General features: G+C 40.0%; 1 protein-coding gene across 6 annotated transcripts in view; it reads left to right on the top strand.

Moving 5' to 3' along the window:
• The window catches only part of col14a1a (collagen, type XIV, alpha 1a), a 225,881-nt gene that overhangs the window by 16,081 nt on the left and 184,477 nt on the right, over positions 1-25,323 (top strand). For all 6 annotated transcript variants that reach the window (XM_043688689.1, XM_043688690.1, XM_043688688.1 and 3 more), the window contains exons 4-5: positions 10,390-10,536; positions 13,619-13,717. In XM_043688689.1, the coding sequence (XP_043544624.1) occupies positions 10,390-10,536; positions 13,619-13,717 (246 nt within the window). The remainder of the gene's footprint in view (positions 1-10,389; positions 10,537-13,618; positions 13,718-25,323) is intronic.

Here is a 25,323-nt window from a genome sequence, read left to right as displayed (position 1 = left end):
AGAGAATTCCATAGATTCTTCACTCTCTAAAGAAGTTCCTCTTCATCTCAGTCTTAAATGTCTCAGCTTTTATTCTAATACTGTGTCATCTAGTTTTGGGCCCCACAGCTTGGAGCAACATCCCCCTTTCTATGCCTTCTTGTCCTAACCCTTTAACAATTTTGAAGTTTCTATGAGATCACTTCTCATTCTTCTAAACTCTAGAGAACAGCCAATCCTGTCCCTGTTCTAGCCATGTCTCCGTAATAGCCACAACATCGAAGTCCCAGGTACCAACCAACGTTGGTCTTTACAATGTCTCCTCTTAGAACAGTGCCGTAACCCAAAGAATTAGTCTGGTGATCCTCCAATATATTCCCTCCATGAAAACTGTATTCTCCCTCAGGCAAAGGGACCAGAACTGCATACTATCCTTCAAATGCAGTTTCACCACTGTTCTATATAACTGAATTAAGACATCTTTGCTCCAGCACTCAAATCCTCTTGTAATAAAGACTACATACTACTTGTCTTTCAAATTGCTTAGTTCACTTGCATGCTAGCTTTTGTGAATGAGGATACCTTGGTCCCTGTTCCAAAATCCCCACCATTTGAGAAATACTCTGTACCTTTGTTTCACCTACCAAAGTGGATAGCCTCATGTTTATCCACATTACGTTGCATTTTCCATATTCTTGCTGATTCACTCAGACTAAATTCTATTGAAACCTCTTTGTGTCATCCTCACAAATGCTTACAGCATTTGCAAACTTGGAAAAATTATAATTGATCCCTTAACTAGATCATTACTATAGATTGTGAATAGCTAGATCCCAAACCCTGATCTTTGTAGTAACTCACTGATCACAGCCTGCTTACCTGAGAATGAACTATTTATTCCTACTGTCTGTTTTCTGCCTATCATTCCTACATCCACATTAGTGTATTACCACAATCCAATGTGCATAAATGTTGTTTGTTATTCCTATTTAGACCTTCATCAGAACTCTTTAGAAAATCAAGATATATGCCATCTGCTGGTTTCCCCTTGTTGACTCTGCTAATACTGTTCCCAAAAAAATCTTTGTCAAACATGTTTTCCCCTTCATTTTTACTGACCAATCAGGCAATCATTATTTTCTGAGTATCCAGTAATCACATCTTTTTGGGTACTTTCTTGTCTTTTTCCTACTACTCAGGTAAAGAGTATTTCATTAATTTCTGTATCCATTCTGACTACCAATGCTTGTATTATCTCTGCAGTTTTCAGTTCTAACAGTCTAAGTTGAAGGTCACTGGTTCCAGCGATTTGTCAACTTCAGTCCTGTTAATTTTTTTCCAATTCTACATCTTTTTTCAAATACTAATTTCTTTAAGCTCTACACTCTCACTACATCTTTGCATCTTGAATATTTCAGGGAGATTTCTTGTGTTTTTCTCTGTGAAGACAAAAATAAAGTACTTAATTATCTGCCATTTCTCTATTCATATTATACACTTTCATGTCTCACTCGTAATTGACTCACATTTCTCTTTGCTAGCATTTTTAATTTTATGTATTTATAAAAGTGTTTACAATTTTTTGCTGTACTCATATTCACTTTTCTCTTTATTTTCCAATTCCTCAGTCCTCTTGCTGAATTCTAAAATTCTCCCACCCTTCGACAGGCTAGTTTAAATCTTCTCTAGAAAGTGTATTATTCTGGGTTCTGCTAAGGTATAACCCATCTCCTTATACATGTTCACCTGCCCAGAACTAGTCCGAATGCCTGAGAAATTTCAGGCCTTTGCTCCACCATTTTTCCAACCATATGTTCATTTGCTCAATGTTCCTATTTTGTATTTGCCAACACACATTACTGGGAGTAACCCTGTGATTACTGCATTTGAGATCCTGCTTTTCAGTCTCACTTATTTCCCAAAATGCTACTTCCAGAATTTAATCTCTTTCTGCCTATGTCACTGGTGTCAACATGAGTCACAACCTCTGGCGTTTTGCAAAAACCCAAAAGAATGACCTGCAGCTCTGTGACATCTTTGACCCTGGTACCCGGGAGGCAACATACTATTCTGGAGGCAGTCTGGCCACAGAAATGTCTTTCTGCTCTTCTAACTATTAAATCATCCACTGCTATTGCTTTTCTCCTCTTCCTTCAGTCACCTGTGCAGCAGAAACATTTGTGATGCCACAAGCTCATTCTTGCTACATTCCTCTGATGACCGTTGGCCTCACCAGTATCCGTAGTGGACAGCCAGTTAGTGAGTGAGATAAACTCGTGAACTCATCTGAGTAGATTCCGTTCATCATGTTTATACCCACATTTTGGTCGACCCGTTCAATGTCTCCCTTCAAGAATCTATCAGATTTGCTCTTTGATGTTACTTGTAAACTGGCTCCCTCCGTCCTTTTAGACAATGTATTCCAGTTCAAAAAAACGTGCCATGTAACTGAAAATATTTCCTCTTATCACTTCTGGTTTCTTTGCCGATGACCTGACATCTGTCCCTGCTGATACTTTAAGCAGCTTCTCCATGTTCACCATATCAAGATCTTTCATGATTTTGAATGCCTGTACAAGATTACTTCTCAACCTTCTTGCAATTATTTTTTAAATGACAATTTACTTTGCAAAATGTTCACATTACGACCATGTCAAGTTCTTTCAGTGTAATAACAGCATGAATCTTGTTTGTTCAAATAATAAACAAATGTTACTACAACTTCAGCATCACCATGGTTGCCTAAAGCCTCAACGTTTTTCTCCTGTGTTAGGAAATATCAATCATTAACATTGCGTTTCATCCATGTGGTGCAAGTGCAGATTGTATCAATGAGAGCTATGCTCAGCTGCTATTAACTAACATGGTCAGTTTAGCTGCAGGTAACATAGCTCAGTGAAGCAATATATCTTGGTGTTATCTTGTTTATGAGGTAGTAAACATTCCCATGTACTGACAGAGCAATGAATCCAGGGGCCACAGTCATCTGTGTGTGGGAGACAACTTTAATAAGTTGATGCTGGGTATTAAACCACATTTTCTGTGTTGACTTTGTGAATCATTAACTGCTTTAGAAATTTCGCTGTCAACTTTTATTTTGTGGATGACAATTGAATAGGTCTTGAACTCTTGGGATTAAATCTTGGGCAGAAGTGAAAATAAATTAAACCCTTCTTACTCCTAGATGTATTTTGTAATGAAAATTTAACACACTGTTTAAAACATGATCTCAGCTTTGAATAGAAACACCAAACATTGGCACAACTTCAGATAAGTACAGAAAAAAAAATGTTGTCTTAATAATTTATGCTGTTACTAACTGTTAACTTCACAGTCAGAGCCCAGGCTTAACTCCAAGTAGCTGAGATGCGACTAATCTGCTGTTGATTCCTGAAATTGCAAATTCTCATCTTTATTTTCAAATTTCCCACATCTCCCCAACTCTCCAAGGTTTCACCACCTTCTATCCCTGTGATCTTCTCCAGCCGCATACCCCTCTTGGATTTCTGTATTCATCCAATTCTGGCCTTTTGAGAATTCCCGATTCCCAATGATTCATCATTGGCAGCCTTCAGTGACCAGGACCCTAAACTCTGGCGTTCCCTCCTCTCTGCCTGTCTTTCTGCTTTTCAGATATTTTTCAAAATCTGCCCTTCTTGCCAAATGTTTAAGCAGATGTCTGAACTTGTGCCAATGTTTGGGGTTTCTATTCGAAGCTGAAATCAAGTTTTAAAGAGTGTGTTAAATTTTCATTACAAAATACTTGTTTGAGTGAGGAGGGTTCCAAATGGTATTTTAATATGCCCAATTATTGTGTCAAATTTTATCTGATAGACTTACATGAAATGCCTTCAAGGAATATTTCAGAGGAGAGCTCCACGTGGAAGGTGTTATTTCAGGGTGACCCTCTGACCAACATTGATTGCTGTACTGTGCTAACTTCTTCAAGGGTTCAAAGTCAATAATTCAAAGGGATCTTCAGTAGGATCTTTATATGGAATCTAGTTTTCTTGTATGAGAAGCAATTGGTACAGCTTTGAGAGCAGCATGAGGCAGAGCTGCCTTGGAATACTGTGCTGGGACTGTAGCCACTGCTTATGACACTGCTGTGAGTGGAAACAGAGGCCACTCAGCCCAGTTAGCTGATATACAATCCTGTTAAGTCATGGCCGATCTGTATCTTGACTCTATCTTCTCACTTTGTTTCCGTTAACTCTTGATACTTTTATTTATCAAAAAAATCAATCCTTTCACTTTTTTTGCATTGATTCTTGAATGTAGAGAAAATGTTTTATTTGTTTTGGGACACTATAGCGAGGGACCAAAAAAAACAAGGCCGTGACTTATAAATGCAGTAGGGAATTCTGATACAGAGTGTGGTGAGAATGGGAAATTTGCTATCACACGTATGGTTGAGGTTACTACTGTCAACCTGTTCAAGGGGAAGCTGGAAGATGGTATGAGGAACACAGGATTCAAAGTATATGCTGATAGGGTGAGATGACTGGGAAGAGACTCTTGCATAAACACCGAACAACCCATTGACCGATGACCTGTTTTGTGCTTTGCAGCTCTGTGTGAGTGAGTCCCTGGCTGCACTATTGTAATGGAGTGTGGAGCCTGGCACAAATCTGTTATCCATTCATATGAGAAGAGCAATTATAATTTCTATCCTCATTATGCTGTTTCCTTGGAGCTGCAGAGCACACTATTGCGCACATTTACGCAAAACTCTTTAAGGGAATTGACTTTCAAAGCACCCAGATGTTTCTCTTGAGTGAGCTGATGCATGTCCCAGTTTATTTAACACAAGATCCTGGTATACCCTGTACCTCTATTAAACATCTGAGGAAAATTTTCAGATGGAAACCCCAGGGTGTTTCCTGTTTAATAGTTCCAGAGTGGTGGGGTGGGGGAAATTGCTTTTGATTTGTGGAAAGTGCATTAATTTGCTTCCTCATTGTTAAGAGTTGCATAGAATATAAACTCTTTCCTGTTCATTAACTCACTAATTGCCCAGCTTTTGATCTGGGATAAGTTCCTCTTGCAGCTACTGGATTGTGTCACGGAGGAGAATACCTTGAGTTCTTCATCAATGATACTATTGGTGGGCAGGACTGTGAGCTTGATCAATGGTAATGTCAGCAGAAATTTTTCCACAGTGCTCGTTTTTAATTTGCTATTTATTTGGAAAATACAGTAGTGCCCCGACTTACGAACTTAATCCGTTCCGGGACCCGGTTCGTGAACCGAAAAGTTCGCAAACTAAATCAATTTTTCCCATTGTTTGGTTAGCGTAAGAATGCTTGGACGGCTGTTCACAGCGCATGCGCCAAAGACGAACTGAATGAGATCACGCGGGGCCCGAGAGCTTTTACGTTCAACAAGTGCGTAGCAAAGCAGAACAATGAAACCACGTGGTCGCACACGGGCTTTTTGCGTTTGTACCTTCGTTCGTACCTTGAATTTCGTACGTACGTTGAAGCAAACTTTTAAGTACAATCCTGTTCGTAAACTGACTTGTTCGTGAACGGGGTTGTTTGTATGTCGAGGCACTACTGTATTTCCAAGACTTTCAATTTCAAACCCAGTAAAAGTGAAACTCAAAAAATAAATCTCCAAAGAGAATGTGAAATCTCTTTCCATGGCCATTAGTGAAAAGCTGATTGGGTGCAGTGAAAAAAAGATGGAAATGTGTTGCTGGAAAAGCACAGCAGGTCAGGCAGCATCTAGGGAACAGGAGAATCGACGTTTCGTTTGTACCTTCGTTCGTACCTTGAATTTCGTACGTACGTTGAAGCAAAATTTTAAGTACAATCCTGTTCGTAAACTGACTTGTTCGTGAACGGGGTTGTTTGAATGTCGAGGCACTACTGTATTTCCAAGACTTTCAATTTCAAACCCAGTAAAAGTGAAACTCAGAAAATAAATCTCCAAAGAGAGTGTGAAATCTCTTTCCATGGCCATTAGTGAAAAGCTGATTGGGTGCTTTGAAAAAAAAAACAGCTTCCCATTTGCTTTCAGCTCACTCCAGACTGCTGCCAACCATTTCATTGACAAGTCACATAAAGAGATTTTGCTCCCTTTCCAACTCAAATTCATTGATTAATTCTTGGAGAAATATCCTTGGGGTATCAAAGCAATATACTAGCAACACCAGCTAATGAAGCCATAACAAATGCAAACCAATCACTGGAGTTAATTTTCAATGGATAAAGTTTCAAAAAGCATTGAAACTATGATTCAACTGAACATTTTTGAACACTTCCAGTCGCTATATGTCAACATGTTTTTAGAGACTCTGGAGGAGGTGTGGAAGAGACATACAGGGAAGACAGGGTGGCACGGTGGCACAGTGGTTAGCACTGCTGCCTCACAGCGCCAGAGACCCAGGTTCAATTCTCACCTCAGGCGACTGACTGTGTGGAGTTTGCACGTTCTCCCCGTGTCTGCGTGGGTTTCCTCCGGGTGCTCTGGTTTCCTCCCACAGTCCAAAGATGTGCAGGTCAGGTGAATTGGCCATGCTAAATTGCCCATAGTGTTAGGTAAGGGGTAAATGTAGGAGTATGGGTGGGTTGCACTTCGGCGGGTCGGTGTGGACTTGTTGGGCCGAAGGGCCTGTTTCCACACTGTAAGTAATCTAATCTAATCTAATCTAATCTTATAGGAAGGATTGAAAATCTGGGCCTCTTTTCTGAGGGGTGACCTATCAGAGTCCTTTATTTTTAAAGAGATTTTGAAACAGAGAAGATATTTCTACTCCTGAGTTGTAGGGACCATGAGTGTCAGATAAATCCAGTTGGGAATTCAGCAGACTCCTGTTCACAGAAAGTGGTAAGAACGTGAATCTTGCTGCACAGGAATTGTCCAAAACCAATAGCAGGTAGAAAACCTTAAGGGAGGTTGGAAGTACACAGGCGAAAAAGAAGGGTATACTGATAAGATGAGATGAACTACATTAGCTGCCTTCACTACAGTAGCAGCATTGTGTACCATCTGCAAATCCACTGCAGTAAGTCACCAAAATTCCTACTTTGCATCTTTCAAACCCTTAACCAGTGGGAAGTTAGGGGTATCAGTTACATGAGAACACCACGATATTCAATTTTCTCTCCAGTCGCACACTACCCTGACGTGGGACCACATCATCATTCCTTTGGTTTTGCTGGGACAATGCTGGATCACCCCCTCACTGTGGGCGGAACTACCCCCAAGGACTGCAGTGGTTTAAGAAGGCAACTCACCATCAGCTTCTCCAGAACAATTAGGGTCTGGCAATAATTGATGTTCACATACTGTTGATGAATTTAAAAAGATGGAAAGGGGGTTGTGTGGAACATAAATATTGGGATGGACTGGGTGAGCTAAATAGGTAAAAACAATGACTGGAGATGCTGGAAACCAGATTCTGGATTAGTGGTGCTGGAAGAGCACAGCAGTTCAGGCAGCATCCGAGGAGCAGTAAAATCAATGGCCAGTGAGTGTGCTGTAAAATTTGATGTAAAGTTACAACATCCAAGCAATTAGATGTTTGGGGTTCTCTGCAAATACCCCAAACTGTTAACCCACATCTATACTTCCACTACATTTAGGTGACAGTCAAACCTGTTGCCAAATGAAAAAAGTTATTGGAACAGAGGAAGCCATTCAGCCTGTTAAGCATTTCCCTCCATTTTATTAGATTCTGACCAATCCCTTACACGACAAAGTCTATAAATATTAATTTTAAAATTTCTGATTGTCCCTTCAGCCTCAGCAGCATTTTTGGAAGACCGATGAGTTCCAGACTTCCATTAATCTTTGTGTGAAGAAATAGAATCATAGAGTCATACAACATGGAAACAGGCCCTTCGGCCCAACTTGTCGGTGCTGACCAGCTTTCCTAAACTGAACTAATCCTATTTGCCTGCATTTGGCCCATATCCCCCTCAACCTTTTCTAGCCAAGTACCTGTCCAAATGTCTTTTGTAACTGACCCACCTCTACCACTTCCTCTGGCAGCTTGTTCCATATACACAAACCACCCTATGTGAATATGGACATTATCTGAGCAGCCAGTCTCTAATTTTAAGCTCTTTGCTCTGAACTCCACTCAACCAGACACAATAGTTTGTTTGTATTGACTATATCAAATGCTTTGATCAACTTAGCCACATCAATTAGATTACTCCTTAATCTTCTGACCAGATGTTTCTGCAGGCGTTTAGGCCTGTTACAGCTCAGATACAATGACAATTTATTATAATTATCCGGTAACAGTATTAGCAAACAGACACAGTCACACTGTAGACAGATGATGAAAATATGGTGCAGCAACTCCTCATGTTGGTTCAGTTTTGATGGTACTGGCCCAGTAAATCCTTGACTGCAAATCCCTCTATGGTCTTACCCTTTCTATCTTTATGATTTCCTCCAGGTTTAGAATCCTCTGAAAATCCCTTGCTCCTTCAATTCCAGTTCCTCCCAATTTTTATTGCCGCACTATTTTTTGTCATGTCTTAGCAATCTGGGCTCTGAGCTTTCTCTTCCTGAGCTGCTGCCTCACTCTCCTCCTTCAAATTCTCCTTGAAAGCTGCTTCTTTTACTGAACCTTTTGTAACTTGCCCTATTATGTCCAGTTCAAAACTTTGTTTGATAATGCTGTTGTGAAGCACTTTGGGTTTACAATGTTAAAGTCATTTGATTTGATTTGATTTGATTTGTTACTGTCATGTGTACCAAGGTACTGTGAAAATTGTTGTCTTACATGCTTTACAGCTAGATGATACTATACAAGTACATCAGGGTACCAGAACAGAATGCAGAATGCAGTGATATAGCTAATGAGAAAGTGCATAGTGAGATCAACATTAACATTTAAGACATCAATTCAAATGTCTGATAACAGCAGGAAATAGCAGTTCTTGAATCTGTTCGTATGTCAAGATGCAAGTTATTGTTGTGAATGGTGAAGCCATTTTCTTTAATATAGCTGCTAATGTATTGTTAATATTGCACGAGCTTTGTGCTGAGTTAAGCTGAACTGTTGACCACATATCACTACTTTTGTATTTTCATGTTGCATCATATTCATTAACTGATTAATTCTTAGTCAGTGTCGGAACAAGAAAGTGCAGCAATAGCAAGACAGCTTTGGATATTTATTCAAGTTTTGCCTCCTGAGATGGACAATTAGTTTGATGTGCAATACTGTGATTGAATGATTGAATTAATCTTACAGCCTAAAACTGCATTCCTGAGGCTACTTCATTGACCCGCATCAGTTTCAGGCATTAATGCTCTCGAATGCATTCAGCACTGGAAATACTTGTGCAAGAACTGTTGTAACTCGCCATTTGCTGTTTCATTGCAAATTGGTTGAGGTTTTGTAATGATTAGTTGTATGAAATGGGTTAGATTTCTCTCTTTCAAGTGAACATAAAGTGCAGTTTTGGGTTCTATCTGCCTTTGTTGTAAAGCAGCCTCCAGCAATATCCGCAAAGTTCTGTCTGGCAAGGAATGTAACAGCAAACTATGTTCCATAATCCAAGACTATAATTTAAGCAATGAGTAGAGGAAGTGTTGTTTGTGCATGCTCTGATTACACCATGCCACTTTAAGGAATTCTGAGCGTTAATTGCTGAGAGCTATAATACTCTGCTCTGGAGTTAACAATAGCATTGTTTTGGGGAAATGTGTTAAGTATCTTTACCCAAAGCTTGCTAAGATTGGAGCTTCAATTGAAAGTTTAAAAACTGAGGTAGACAGAAACTTTGTAGAAGAGGACTTATAGTTCAGTTGGTAGTGTCCCTGGCTCTAGACCAGAATCTCTAGGTTCAGGGCCCCCTCTCAGGACCATAAGAAATGTGTTCATAATGTGCCCAAACAGATTATCAACAGCTTGTACAGAGATTATCCACTTAAATTCTTTCAGCACACACCAGAAGCTTAAGACTGGGAATGATTCCTGGTCAGCCATGTGATGGTAAGTAACTAGAGTCATTACCATCACGATCCATACCTTCAAGCTACAACATGTGTTTAAAAGTATATGCTGCCTCTGCAACTGGACCTCATTAGGCTCTGGCCGGCTTCATTGACTGGACAACTGGTGTGGAGCAGATTGGTGCCAATAGCATGGGGTGGAATTGGCACCGGCCTCTTCGACCTACCTATGATGGAGAATGTCAAGCCTTGCGTTGGAACTGCCTTCAGGTAGAGAACTCAGGAATAAGATGATTTCTGTTTGACAATAATATTCATGGTAGGGGAACAGAGGTGACTGGATGCAGTTAAGAGGCAGATCAGCTATGATACAAGAACCTAGAATAAGAACCCTGCCAGCTGGCACAATTTGTTTTTACTTTTCTTACAGCAGACTCATGCTTTGCATTTGTCTTTTAACAATTTGTGATTATTTTTCAATAACAGGTGGCAAACCACAGACGTTGAGCTTACCAAAGGGTGAAACAGCAGCAGTAGTGGAAGGTCTGCTCCCAAATCAGGAATACATGGTGCGGCTTTTTGCAATCGGCAACAATAACAAAGAGAGTTCACCGGCTCAGGGACAGTTCATAAGTAAGCATTTAATAGGATGTTTATCAAATGTATCATATTTTTGTCAGATGGTGGGAGGATGGGGAAATGATTCTGAACAAATAACATAATGAATTGGCTGGTGGAATCATGTGATATTCAATAAGTACGTGAACGTATTAATGTAGCATATAAACCTCTTTTGACTCCTGTGACTATTCTAATGGTCCCCTAGTTGCTGTGAAATTTCCATCCTTTTTAAACCTTAGCTGGTCTTTCTTGTCCTCACTTGTATGTACTACCCCTCGTGACCTTGTTGGTTCCCAGTGTGGCAGCATCTCAATTTTTAAGACTCTCGTTTTTATTTCTTCAAATACCCTTCAAGGCCTCACCCTCTTCTTACCTCTGTAATCTCCTCCAATGCTACAACCATCCATGATATCTCTACCTTCCAATTTTGGTTGCCTGCCCATCCATTGCTCCAATGTTTGCAGCTGTGCCTTCAGCTCTCTGGGATCTACATTCCCTCCTTAAACTTTTCCAACTCGATACTATGCTGATGGAAACTATTTCAGACCTAACCATATCTGATTTGCTCTAAAATCTCAACTAGACTATTGGGCTGAATATTTCGTACTTTTTTTTGGCTAAGTGTGAATTGTGTTGAGTTTTTTTGCAGAGATTCTTGCCACAAGACCCAGTGAGATTTCTTAACTATTCTTACCAAACTCAACTCATTAACTAACTAACCATCATTATGGCATCCCTTGTATCTGATTCTATATCCATCTTACCTTACACTGTTCCCAGAACAAGTTGCTACTCAGCCAATATCTGCCAACAGATTGGCATCCCTTATGCCATCTTTATAAAAGTCTGTTGTGCACTTGGACAAGCACTGTCAGTCGGAGCTGTCCTATATAGTTGCTGACAATTCTCTCAGACATGGCTGACTGATGGGAGAAAATTTGTGCCCCACTTTGCGGGCATGGACCTAGCGATCCTGTTGGGTGGGGTGGTGCAGACACAGGTCTTCCTGTTCCCTAGAGACACACACCCTTTCCCTCACCTATACCAAAAGTAACCACTGTGCAACCCATTTTCATTTCCCTTTATATCTGCCCCTCTCCCATTACAAGAGGAAAACAACCCACAATAGGGCAGAAAGAACAGATCAGGCAGCTGTCTGCCTTGCCTCTTATGTGGTGAGCATCCTGACTCTAATCACTGGGAAAGCCTGATCACGTCCAAGCCCCTGGACCAATATCGGAGGCTGCCCTTGACTTACTGAGCTGGAAAGTCCTAAGCAAAGGCTATCCTCCATGTCTTGGTTGAAGCCTGTGACGAGTTTCCTGCTTTGTTCCTGTACTAAATGGCAAGGCGAATCATAAGTAGTATGAGCCTTGGAACTCTGGCTGAGGTAGCAGAGTGCACACAGGCAAAGCAATACAAGCAAGAATGCTGTGAGCATCAAGGTAGGTTCAAAGTGAGTGAGCGCTATGGCAGTGAGCAAACAGCTTTTAATGTAGCCCGGTCCTGTCCGTGAGCTGGGCGTGTGTCCCCTTGAGTACAGGCTCCTTACCATAGCATTATAATGATAGTTGCCAGTGCAGCACTGAAGAACAACAATGTCCTCTGAATCAGAAATGTGCCATCAGGGTTCTTTGGCACATGTCAGATGCCAAAGTCCATGGATTACGGGGTGCATGTGGTCAGTCCCTATGGAGTGTGACCTGAGGTGTTGGTGTTCAGTGTCTAACATAAAGGTACCTACTCTGATTTCCATTGTGAGATTTCTCAATGATAAGCTTGTTTAGCACATTTGGTAACTTAGGAAGTTAATGAGGTGAGTTGTGGCATCAATAAGGTGTTCAAATGTGCCTCACATGTGTCAAAATCTAAAAGATGATGCAAAATTCTCCGTGTCAAAATAGGCCTCACTGGACTTTTTGTCTGATTCTGACCTAAGTCTCACCATAGCTAATGTCCACTCACTGTGTTGAGTTCTGAGCACATACTTAGGAAGGATGTCAAAGCCTTGGGACAGGATGCAGAGAGGTTTTATTATAATGTTCCATGATTTAATTATGTGTTGGGGACTAGAGAAGCTTGGATTGTTTCCATTGGAGCAGAGAATATTGTGCCATGAAATATAGTAGAGGTGCTCAAAATTTTGAGGGATTATGTCTTGCTTATAACAAGAAGGTACAGATTTAAGACTTTTGACACAATGAAAGGGTGGAAGGAAACAATAAAAATTCTCCAAAATAAATTGAATAAATTTTGAGCATTTGGAAAAAAGTTACAGATCAGGACCAGTTGAAAACTAGGAAATATAAGAAAGGCAAAACTTTCCACTGGTACAAAGCTTAGTAGAGTCATACAGCACAGAAACAGACCCTTCAGTCCAACTCATCCATACTGACCAGATATTCGAAATGAACCCAGTCCCATTTTCCAGCATTTGGCCAGTATCCCTCTAAACCCTTCCTATTCATGTACCTATCTAGATTTCTTTTAAATGTTGTAATTGTAGCAGCCTCTCTACCACTTCCTCTGGCAGCTCATTCCATACACGCACCACCTTCTGCGTGAAAAAGTTGTCACTTGGGTCCCTTTTAAATCTTTCCCCTCTCACCTTAAACCTCTACCCTCTATCTTTGGGTTCCCCCACCCCAGGGAAAAGACCTATCCATGCCCCTCATGATTTTATAAACCTCTATAATGTCACCCCTCAGCTTCTGATGCTCCAGAGAAAATAGCTCCAGCCTATTCAGTTTCTCCCTATGTCTCAAACCCTCCAACCAAGTAAAGGACACAGATTTAAGGGATGTGGAAATAGAACTGAAGGAGAGTCGAGGAGATACCTCATGTTTCAGTTTATGATGATTTGGGATGCACTGTCTGATAGGTTGGTGGAAGCAGACCCAACAGTAATTTTCAAAACTGAATTGCATAAATATGTGAAAAGTAAAATAGTTGCAGGGTTACCAGAGTCAGGCAAAAGAAATTGTGACTAATTAGCTCCTTGAAAGAGCAGTAACATGTGTGCTGAGCTGGATGGTCTCTTGCTGTACTGTACAGGTCTATGGTAAGTTGCTACAATTATTTTTCTACCCCACAGTGAAGGCTTCGCGAAGCAGAGGCAGACCAGGGTCATCTCACACACCAAAACACAAAAAGGAGTCAGACTCCCGTGGCAGAGATAAAGCAACCAATGAAGGTACACTTCATGGTTTTAAATTTTGTTCAAATGTTTGTCGGAAACACTTTCTCAGTTTAGACAATAAAAAGTTTTAAGGACAGGAAAAAATTAAATCATGTTTCATTCATATAGTGATATTCAATTACAGCATGAATAATAGTGACAAACGGAAGATGCCCTTAAGCTTCTGCTTTCCTTCAATGTATTGATTACAAAGAAAGACGTACGGGTATGATATGGTAAAGTGAAACCTCCCAACAAAACAGACACTTGCAAAAAGCAGACACTTACTGAGAGACTTGAGTAACCTGGGTGGTGAGACATATGAAGCAACCTGAAGCCATGCACACTCTCAAATTACGAATTGTAGTCTGCCTTTATGTACTATTGCAGTTTAAAAGCAGAGGGCACATAGCCTGTTGCAAAGTTCCTATTTCTGGAATTTCCATTGAGTCGAGATCATTGGGTTTTCACTTCCTTTCTGGGGCCCAGAAATCCTGTCAGGTCACTGAAAGGTGGCAATCAGCTTTCATAAAAGATAAAGCCTTTATAGAATGACAGAGCTTTTTGCTTGCAGTTTGCAATGAGACAGAGGGACTCTGGTTTTCATGCTGGCTCTTCCCTGGGGTTTGATGACTTAGTCATCAATTTTATGGCATGGCACGGTGGCTCAGTGGCTAGCACTGCTGCCTCACAACACTAGGGTCCCAGGTTCAGTTCTGGTCTTGGGTGACTGTCTGTGTGGAATTTGCACGTTCTCCCCGTGTCTGCGTGGGTTTCCTCCCATTATCCAAAGATGTGCAGGTCAGGTGAATTGGCTATGCTAAATTGCCCATCGTGTTAGGTGCATTAGTCAGAAGGGCCTGTTTCCACACACTGTAGGGAATCTAATTTAATGGATGTCGGGTAACATGTCCTCATTCTACTGAAATGGAGATAGAATGTATTTTCTTAGCTTTTTTTTCAAATTGATGTTCATTTGAATTTCAGAAAGATCCTAAGATTTTTTTTTAAAGTATGCATTTAAATCTGATGAGAATACAGCAGCCAAAAATGTTATACGGAGTGTATGAGAATTTTTACAGTGCATTTGGTGACCTTTTTGAAAGTAACATCTGCAAGTAATGACAACTATTGGTCAGTCTCTGAGGTCTGTCTAATTTACAGCATTCACTGTACTTAGCTCACCATATTTCATAACTGTTGGATTCCATGCTGACATTTCCAAATATTTTTTTTTCTGTAAAATAGCAGTAAACTTTGAATCACGATTAATCTCAATCCCTGCTCTCCCCCCACTATCTGGGCTGTTGGAGCAAGTGGCAGTTTTTTCAGAGTTGGAAACAAGAAAAAAATGTCTTGGAAACTATTAGTTCAATTGCAGAAGCTGCAGTTTTTAATGAACATCCCATTACTGCTTCTGCAAAATGTATAGCTTGCATAATTTCCTAATGTTTTGGGACACAAACGGATTGGATTGTTTCTTTTCCTGTAAGTTTACATTACCAATAATATTGTAAGTTATGACTTCTGATATGAAATCTTGTAACTCTTGTATTCACATACATCATTGTGACATTAAGCCAATTAACACTTTGGAAACAAAGGCAGGAAATTCTTCTCAAATTTGTGGGAAATGAATTTTGGGTAACATCTGGCACTTGCTGCTTACAAGACTGGTGGAAGGGCAAATAATGATTTCAAAAGGAAATTGGATTGGCATTTGAAGGAAATAAATTTGCTGGGTTATAGGGATCAGGCAGATGAGTGGCATGGGATTGCTGTGCAGAGTTAGCACAGAGTAAATGGGAAGAATGGACTTCTTTGTAAAATAGCTGTACCAGTGAACTTTGAATTATGATTGATTATAACCCCCTAATTCTATGACTGTCGGTAAATTCCCTTTACAAAGCTACCTGACATTAGGTAAGCTAGCACAAGTCCAATTCTGTTTGGTTCTGTTCTCCATTGTTCCGTGAAGAGTCTCACTTCTAAAGAGAAGACAGAGCCACTTTATCTCCTTAGATATTTAGGACAACTGGGTTTGCCAACTGTTTAAAATTGTCCTGGAACCTCTAGAAATTAAAAATGATTTTGTGTATTTGATAACAAATGAAACAATGAAAGAAACAAATGAATGATGGCAGATATGGAGCAGGTGATTCAGAAGCTTGCACTGACAATTGGAAATATCCTGCCACCTTTTCTGCAATTGAAGCCATGTCTGAAACAGCAGGTCTTTGTAGGAGTATGAGTTAAAGCTTATGACTGTGTGAGCCAGAATTATGGAGTCGTACAGCATAGACAAAGCCTTCGTGCTTGATCTGGTATCGCTACCATGTCTCACCTCAAGTCTTGATTGGTTTAACATGGAATTCAATTTAAACTAACCAGAAAGAACCTCTTTTTAAAGTTTAAGTTAGAGATGGGATGTGTGCCGCTCTGTAATCCTGCTGGGAGGTGTTGTAGCAATGTCTGGAGCTTTAGAGATTGTGGGGATTGGAAACTGCCTGGAATACTTGTTCTGTCGGTTTATGTGGTGTCTGTATTTTTACTTATGATGGTGGTGAAAGTTTAGCAAGGTATTCGCCAAAAATAATGGAATCGCTGGGATAAATTGGATAGTACAAATTATGAAGGATCTCTAATCCCCTTCATAGTTTCAACTGCCTGTCTCACTGCCATACACCTGGTGTTATAATGGTAATGTTACTGGGCTAGTAATTCAAAGCCACGGGGTAATGCTCTGAGGACACTGGTTTCAAACCCCACTATGGTAGGTCATTCAATTTTAATTCAACAAAAAAGCTGGCAGGATGGTCACACTGTAACCACTAAGAATAGTTGTAAAAACAATCAGGTTCATTAATGTCCTCAAGGAAGGAAATCTATCATCCTTACATTTGATCCAGACCCTGAGCAATGTGCTTGACCCCTTAACTGCCTTCTGGGCAATTCATGATGAACAATAAATGCTAGTTTAGCCAATAACACCCACATCCCATGAACAAATCCTGAAGAAAGAGCAGCTATTGGGTTGTGATTTCCTGCCATATTGCTGAGCTGTGTGATCACAGCAGCTCTATAGTGAGAAATGGTCAGGTACCAACCCTCAGAATGAGAGCCACAAAACTGATCAAAAGTGTTGACCATCTGCAGCAACCTCCTCCTGTCATTGTATCTGTTTTCCTGAATAGACTCTGTTTAGGATTTTGACTCATTCAAAACTCATGCCCCCACACAGGATTAAAATGGGCCCAGTTTATTTATTGTGAGGGGAGAAACTGGAACATGGAATTAGCTGGAGACATAGCTTCCCAGCTGGGAATATGCAAGAAATTCTGCACATTTAACATAAAATAGCAGATACAGTCATTCTCTAGGTTGCGAATGGGTTCCGATTGAGTCCTTTGGCAAATTGATTTGTACACAAGTTGGAACACAATGTAGGACGTTTTTAAGTAGCCGAACATAAGAACAGGAAATGTTTGTATGTCAGGACTTTAAAATTACACCCCTGTTCATATGTACCAGTGTTTGTAAACTGGATGTTTCATAAATTAGGTCCCCCAGTGATATAAATCCTATGCATTTTCTTAATCAAATAACCTGCTAATCAGTATGTTTTCAACCGCTTAGCTCATCAAATTTACATTCAGCCACTTTTCAATATTATCTAGTACAATAATAATGTTACTTTCGCACAGGAATTGCCATGTGTTATGGTTTAACTGAGCTTTAAGCACTACAGAGCACAAACAATAATTAGTAACTGAGAAAAGTGGTTGTAAACTGTGATATAAGCTCTAGAATGCTTCTGATTAAAACACTCAAACTTGACTCTTCTCACCTCAGGATTGTGCTGTATTCCTGCTAGACACTTTTATGCAACTTGTTTTTATATATTTTAGCATCTGTGTTTGGTTGGTCTTTGTTTTTTTTTATAATAACTGTAATGTGTTTAATTAAAGCTTTCTTTTAAAAGGATACATTTGTGCTTATTTTAAGATGGTGTATGTATATATTTAAATATGTTTAATTTAAAGTGGCTTAGATTGATTGCACTGTGCAGTTTGTTAAAGAAAGAAGCATACAACAGAGGCGAGAGGAGATTAGAGATTGGATGGAAATATTGTGGAACATTTGCGTCTGAAATCCGTGGCTTGGTTTGTTTGTGTGTGTGCACGCGCATGGATGTGTGTCTTTGTGTGTCACATGCTATCATTGAGCCTGGTTTCATTGATTAATTTGCTCTAGGTAATCAACTGGGAGTCAACTCTGATTTTGACAATACAAGGTCTGTTAACACACTTCTTATCTGATGCAATGGCAGTGACATAGCTATACCTTTCTCTTAGAAATACAATGGTGTTCTCAACTAAAAGCAAGCCAAGGGAAATGACAATTACCAAATCTTTCCTGTTGCAATTACATGTGAAGACATAATGTATGAGCAGTAGACTATTTGAATCATTCAATAAGATCAAGGCTGATCTGTCTGTGTTTGAATTCCACATCCCTATCTACCTAAAATAGCCTTTGATTTCCCCTTTTCAATATAAACCTATCATTGCCTTCAAATTATTTAATGACTCTGCCTTGATGAAGAGAATTCCAAAGTTGCACATTCTTCTAAGAGAAAATAAAATCTCCTCACCTTTGTCCTGAAAGGGCATCTGCTTAATTTTAAAACCATGCCCCCTCGTATTGAATTGATCCACACACAGAAACATTCTCTCCACATCCACCGTGTCAACATCATTCAGGATCTCGTACTGTTCAACCAAATCGCACCAAGTTAATGTTAAATATTAACATTTACTCCAGTGGAAGCAAACTCAGCCTGTCGAGCCCATTCTTATCAGACAACTTACTCATTACAAGTATCAAACTTCCTCTATACGGTCTTCAATGCAGTTACATCATTCCTTAAGGAGACCAAAGCTGCAAACAGTATTTGAGATGTAGTCTTACCAATGCCTTGGTAGTTGAAGCATAGTATCTTTTCATTTTCAATTCCTTGCAATGAAGGCTAGCATTCCATTAGACATTTCAATTACATGCTGTACCTGTGCACTGATGTTTTGTGACTCATATATGAGAATATCTAAATTCCTCTGTACCTTCAAATTCTGCAATTGTTCACTGTTTAAGTAATACACTTTTTTTTACTGTTCCTGACAAAACAAACAGCTTCACATTTTCCCACATTATACTCCATCTGCCAGATTTTTACCCACTCACTCAACCTATCTATAGCTCTCTGCAAATTCCTTATGTGTTCTTCATCTCATTACTTTCCTACTTATTTTGTGTTGTCTGCAAATTTAGCTACAAATTTGCCTTCAGTTCCCCCATCCAAGTCATTGATGTAAATTGTAAAAAGTTGAGGCCCCAGAACAGAATCACTCCGGACTCTACCCATTACATCCTGTCAAGCAGACAAAGACTTATTTATGCATTCTCTCTGTTTTCTGTCAGCCAGCCAATTTTCTATCCATGTTAATATATTACTCCTTACACCATGAGCTTTCATTTTCCATAATAATCTTTGATGTCACACCTTATCCAATGCTTTCTAGAAATCCAAGTAGCATTTGTTGGACGTCAGTGATCAGTGGTGTTCCATGAGGATCAGTGCTGGGTCCTCTATTTTTTTGTAATACCAAACATTAACCTGCACCGAGAGGATCAGGAATGTGCTAGTTGATCAAGATGTCAATGTAAAAACACATGCTAAATAATACAAACATATTGCAGTGGTATAACATCACTGTTATACTTTATTTACAGTATAAATCACATAAATAGTAATCCATCTTTGCTTTAATTAAAACTTACTGGCAGAGAGCCTTCTCACTTGCACCATCAACTGACTACTTGGACATCACAGAGATCACGAAAGTACAGTAAACTTCTGTATTTAAAATGTATAATGTTTGCTGCTTTATGAAGAGTGCTGGTTCATAAAATGCCAGTTAAAACAAAGTTTGCTGTATATATAAATAACTTGTGTGAAAATGTATCTGGTCTCATTCGTAAGTTTGCAGATTACACAAAAGAAATTTGATGGATTTGAAGGTTGTCAAAAGATACAGCAGGATACAGATCAGTTAGAAAGTTGGGCAAAAAAATGTTAAATGGAAATTAGTCTGGACAAGTGTGAGGTGATGCATTTAAGGAGATCAAATGCAAGAGAAAAGTATGTAGCAAATGGCAGGACCCTTAAAAGCATTGATATTCGGAGGGAACATAGGGTCCAAGACTATAGCTCCCTGAAAGTGGCAACAAAAATGGATAAGGTTATAAAAAAATGTGTATGGCATGCTTGCCTTCATCAGTCAGGGCATCGATCTTAAAAATTTGCAGCTGTATACAACTTTGGTCAGGTCACAATTGGAGTATCATGTGCATTTCTGCTCACCACATGAGAAGAAAGATGTGGAGGCTTTGGAGAGGGTGCAAAAGGCGTTTACCAGGATGTTGCCTGGAGTGGAGTGTATTAGTTATAGGGAGAGGTTGGATAAATTTGGATTGTTTTCACTAGAGCAGCAGAGGCTGAGAGGCCACTTGACAGAAGTACATAAAATTATGAGAGGCATGGATAGGGTGGATAGTTGGAGTCTTTTTCCCAGGATGGAAATGTCAAATACTAGGGGCACTATGGTGAGGGGGGGATGTTTAAAGGAGATGTGCAAAGAAGTTTTTTCTGCTGAGGGTAGTAGGTGCCTGGGAAACACTGCCAGGGAGGGTGGTAAAAACAGAGACGATAGCAATGTTAAGGGGATATTTAGATAGACATGTGAACAGGCAGGGAATAGTGGATATGGAGCAAATGCAGGCAGCTGGGATTAGTTTAGGATGGCACCATTGGCCAGCATGGACATGGTGGGCCAAAGGGCCTGCCCCTGTGCTATAGTGTTCTATGTTGTCTATGTTTCCTATTATCCATAGCACATGTTGCTACTTTAATTAACTCCAACAAGTTATGGTAGGAATATCTTTATTCTGAGTATTTAAAATAACCCCTTAAATGTTTGCCGCTGTGTGTCTATTGATCTGTCCCAGAGTCTAATACTTCAGCTAGCTCAGCCTTCATGCTCATATCATTGTCCTTATTTAGGTTTAACAAATGAGTATTAGACCCAATCTTCTCCCTTTGACATTCAATTTAAAATTCAATCTAAAATTCAATCATGTTGTGGTGGCTGTCACCTTGGGGTGACTTTAAACTGAGGTCATTAATTAATCTTGTCACATTACACAATAGCATGTCTTTTAAAACCTGCTTTCTCATCAGTTCCAGAATATTCTGCTTGAAGAATCTACCTTAAAGCATTCAACGAAACTCCTTATCCAGGCTTTGTCTGCCAGTCCAATTTTTCCAGTTTATACGCTGATTAAAGTCACCCATGATTATTGCTGTCCCTTTATACCACTGTCTCCCTTTTCTTCTTGACTTGTTATCATTGATTTACATGCATTTTAAGCTTCCCTGTTCTCACCCAAGTGGCCATTGTTTGTGTGAGCCTACAAGGTGTGGGTTAGTGCCTTATTTAACCATGGGTTTTAATGTAGGTATGCCCAACCAAGGTATATGTACTAAAATAGAAAAGCTGACAGCAGCAGATAGATAAGAACCTGACCAACTGCAAGTTCCCCTCCAAGTTATGCACCATCCTGAATTGGTGCTCAATCAAATGTATCTTCACTCACTCAGCCAAATCCTGGAACACCCTTCCTAACAGCATTGTAAATATACTTACACTGTGCAGCAGTTGATGAAGACAGCTCACTTCTACCTCTTTTCCAAAACATGTTTTTCTGAATTTTATGAAGAAAGTATTAGCAGTTCACATTTGACATTACATAAAGTGCAATATAAATCATTATCTTTCAGCATAGTACATGAGGTTGCCTCACTATGCTTCCCAATACAGACTACATTGACAATTTATGCTTATATTTCATGTCAAGCTATCTCTGGTGCATTCAGCCTGAGAGACCTTGCTGAATTTCCAACTCCTCAGATTATTATAGCAGGAGGGCCTTAGGCAGTGACCTCTCCCCACTGAGTCTTTCAGGTGACTTCCCCAAGCTTTTGTCTGTCATTTAGCACAGACCCTAGGGCTAGAATGTGCCAGTCAGCAGTACTGTCATTGACAGCTCTTTACACTGAAAAACCAGTAAGCTTTGGGTAAATCAAACTGTGTCTTTCATGAGCGGATGGTCCTTCAGCAGCAGTAGATGTTTGTCAGAGGTAGGCCTCAGATTTAACTACACTGAGGTCTACATTACAGTGCTTGAGATGAACTCTCACCAGAGCTACTTCATCTCTTTCCAGACCTTCTCTGCAAAGGCACTTTCCAGAAGGTGTTGGGTGATGGTCTCTTTGCAGTCATTGCCAATCCAATGGCAGTATGGTAGACAGTGGAATTCTGGGTGTACACAAACCCATTGCTGGGGTAGACCTGACCGTGTTCACCACTGTTAGAGATGGGGAGTAAATGTCAGCCTTGCCAATCAAAACCACATTCCATTAGAGTCATAGAGTCATAGCGATGTACAGCACAGAAACAGACCCTTCGGTCCAACCCATCCATGGCGACTAGATATCCCAAACCATATAGTCCCACCTGCTAGCACCTGGCCCATATCCCTTCCTATTCATATACCCATCCAAATGCCTCTTAAATGTTGCAATTGTATCAGCTTCCACCACTTCCTCTGGCAGCTCATTCCATTCACCTACCATCCTCTGCATGAAAATGTTGCCCCTCCGGTCTCTTTCCCCTCTCACCCTAAACTTTTGCCCTCTAGTTCTGGACTCCCCCACACCAGGGAAAAGACTTTGTCTATTTACCCTATCCATTCCCCTCATAATTTTAGTAAACCTCTATAAGGTCACTCCTCAGCCTCCAATGCTCCAGGGAAAGCAGCCCTAGCCTGTTCAGCCTCTCCCTATAACTCAATTCCTCCAACTCTGGCTACATCCTTGTAAATCTTTTCTGAATCCTTCCAAGTTTCACAAATCTTTCCGATAGGAAGGAGTCTAGAATTGCATGCAATATTCCAACAGTGGCCTAACCAATGTCCTGTCCAGCCGCAACATGACCTCCCAACTCCTGTACTCAATACTCTGACCGATAAAGGAAAGCATACCAAACGCCTTCTTCACTATCCTATCTACCTGCGACTTCAATTTCAAGGAGCTATAAACCTGCACTCTAAGGTCTCTTTGTTCAGCAACACTCCCTAGGACCTTACCATTAAGAGTATAAGTCTGCTAAGATTTGCTTTCCCAAAATGCAGCACCTCACATTTATCTAAATCAAACTCCATCTGCCACTTCTCAGCCCATTGGTCCATCTGGTCAAGATCCTGCTGTAATCTGAGGTAACCTTCTTCGCTGTCCACTTTACCTCCAATTTTGCTGTCATCTGCAAACTTACTAACTTTATACCTCTTATACGCACATCCAAATCATTTATATAAATGACGAAAAGTAGAGAACCCAGCACCGATCCTTTTGGCGCTTCACTGGTCACAGGCCTCCAGTCTGAAAAACAACCCTCCACCACCACCCCCTGTCTTCTACCTTTGAGCCAGTTCTGTATCGAAATGGCTAGTTCTCCCTGTATTCCGTGAGATCTAACCAGTTCCCATGGGCAACCTTGTCAAACGCCTTACTGAAGTCCATATAGCTCACACCTATGGCTCTGCCCTCATCAATCCTCTTTGTTACTTCTTCAAAAAACTTAATCAAGTTTGTGAGACATGATTTCCCACGCACAAAGTCATGTTGACTATCCTTAATCAGTCCTGGCCTTTCCAAATACATGTACATCCTGTCTACTCAGGATTCCCTCCAACAACTTGCCCACCATCAACATCAGGCTCACTAGACACATAAGGACAAATGTCAGAGAAAACCTGGGTGGGTTCCCATCCCTTACTACAACCGAATTGTAGCAGCTCTATTGTCCCTCTGCTGAGCTCAACCAATTTAGCACTTCCAGGATTAACACCCTTAAGTCATTGCAAGTTAGGTCTAATGGTTCTCCTTCTGCAGATGTTAAAATTCAATTTGCATCTCATGGGTAGTCAAGCCCTAAAGGTGGAGAAGCTTATTAGGAATCCAAAAATCTACAAGGAGAAACAAATAAACTGGAGAAAATCAGAACAGAAATGCAATGATTAGATTTATTTTACTGAAATCATATATATAATCCTTTTCCCAAGGAAAAGTTAAAGTCACTGTAGTCCCAGAGGACCATGGAGAGAGATGACTAGTAGTTTAACCTGATGGTCACTATGCCTCAGGTGAGGGGAGAGGTCAAGAAGGAGAGTACATTTTGATAATCTCAGTTGGTGCTGGAATTAAACATATGTTTGCATCACTCTGCATTGCAAACCAGCTTTCTAGCCCACTGACTAACCAAACACAATCCTTAAGAAGAGTCACTCGACTGGAGACATTAACTCAGCTTTCTGTCCACAGATGCTGCCGGACCCACCGAGCTTCTTCAGCAATTTCCGTTTTAGTTTCAGGTTTCCAGCATCAGCATTTTTTTCAGCTAACAAACCCCTGTTTTCCAAGTAAAGAGTGAATTTAAGGATAAAGATATTGTCATTGACAAAGTTACTGGATCAGAATGGAGATCAAACTCGCTCTGAATTAATTTTCTCAAGTAAATATTCCGACATAACTTGTCGTTATGGTATGGCCTATTTTATTGATTAGCTAACACTTGAATGATGGAATGAATCTATTTAATGACAAACCTGTATTGTTGCCAGTTTTTGATGTGTGTTTTTGTGTAGCTACATATTTACAGAATGGTGAGGATCTGTTTGGAAGCCCACAGTTCTAATTGCAAAATGCAAGTTCTGCTTTCTCATATGATCTGGGAAAAAGAATGGTGCATTTTTCCTGTTGGCTATTTTCATGCTGGCATGTGCACAGTCCCACTACTACGTTTGTACAGGGTATATACCAGGACTCTGCTGGTTGCTATATGCACAAACTTGTACATATTTAACCTTTTGAACTATTTATCCATTATTCACTTGATTGACACAAGCATACTTTTAGAGTGACAATATTGAATTTATTATGTGACCAATTCTCTGTTTATAGCTTGTGCAGGGAACTCACCCTTTCACCTACAGTAGTACCAACAAACTAAACATCACTCTGGTTAATGGAGGCCATACCACACAATTTAAAGAAAGGGTTCTAGATGATTGAAAAGGATTAAGCCAACATAGTGAGGTGTGAAGACTTCAATCATTGAGATCCTACAGTACAAAGACGGCTGCTCTATAGGTAGTGTTATTTTCGTTTTATTTTGTTATATTTGGATATATTACCTGGCAAAGTAAATTCATCTGTTAATATTTGAGTGAATAATTAATAATGACGTCATTTGATAAACTTGTATTAAATATGTCTCCATGATCTTGCAGTGTGGATGGTTTGATTTAGTGATCAGTAATTTTGGCACAATGTTACAATCCTTTACTAATTTTCCCAGATTTTGACATTGACTGCGTAGAATGACATATTCAGGTTCAACTGCTCTGTTTACACAGCTGAGAAAAGATACTGAAAAAAAACTTTA

Source organism: Chiloscyllium plagiosum, chromosome 4, assembly GCF_004010195.1.
Source record: "Chiloscyllium plagiosum isolate BGI_BamShark_2017 chromosome 4, ASM401019v2, whole genome shotgun sequence".
Lineage (NCBI taxonomy): Eukaryota > Metazoa > Chordata > Chondrichthyes > Orectolobiformes > Hemiscylliidae > Chiloscyllium > Chiloscyllium plagiosum.
Note: the sequence above shows the minus strand (reverse complement) of the source record. Positions and strands in the feature narration are given on the sequence as shown.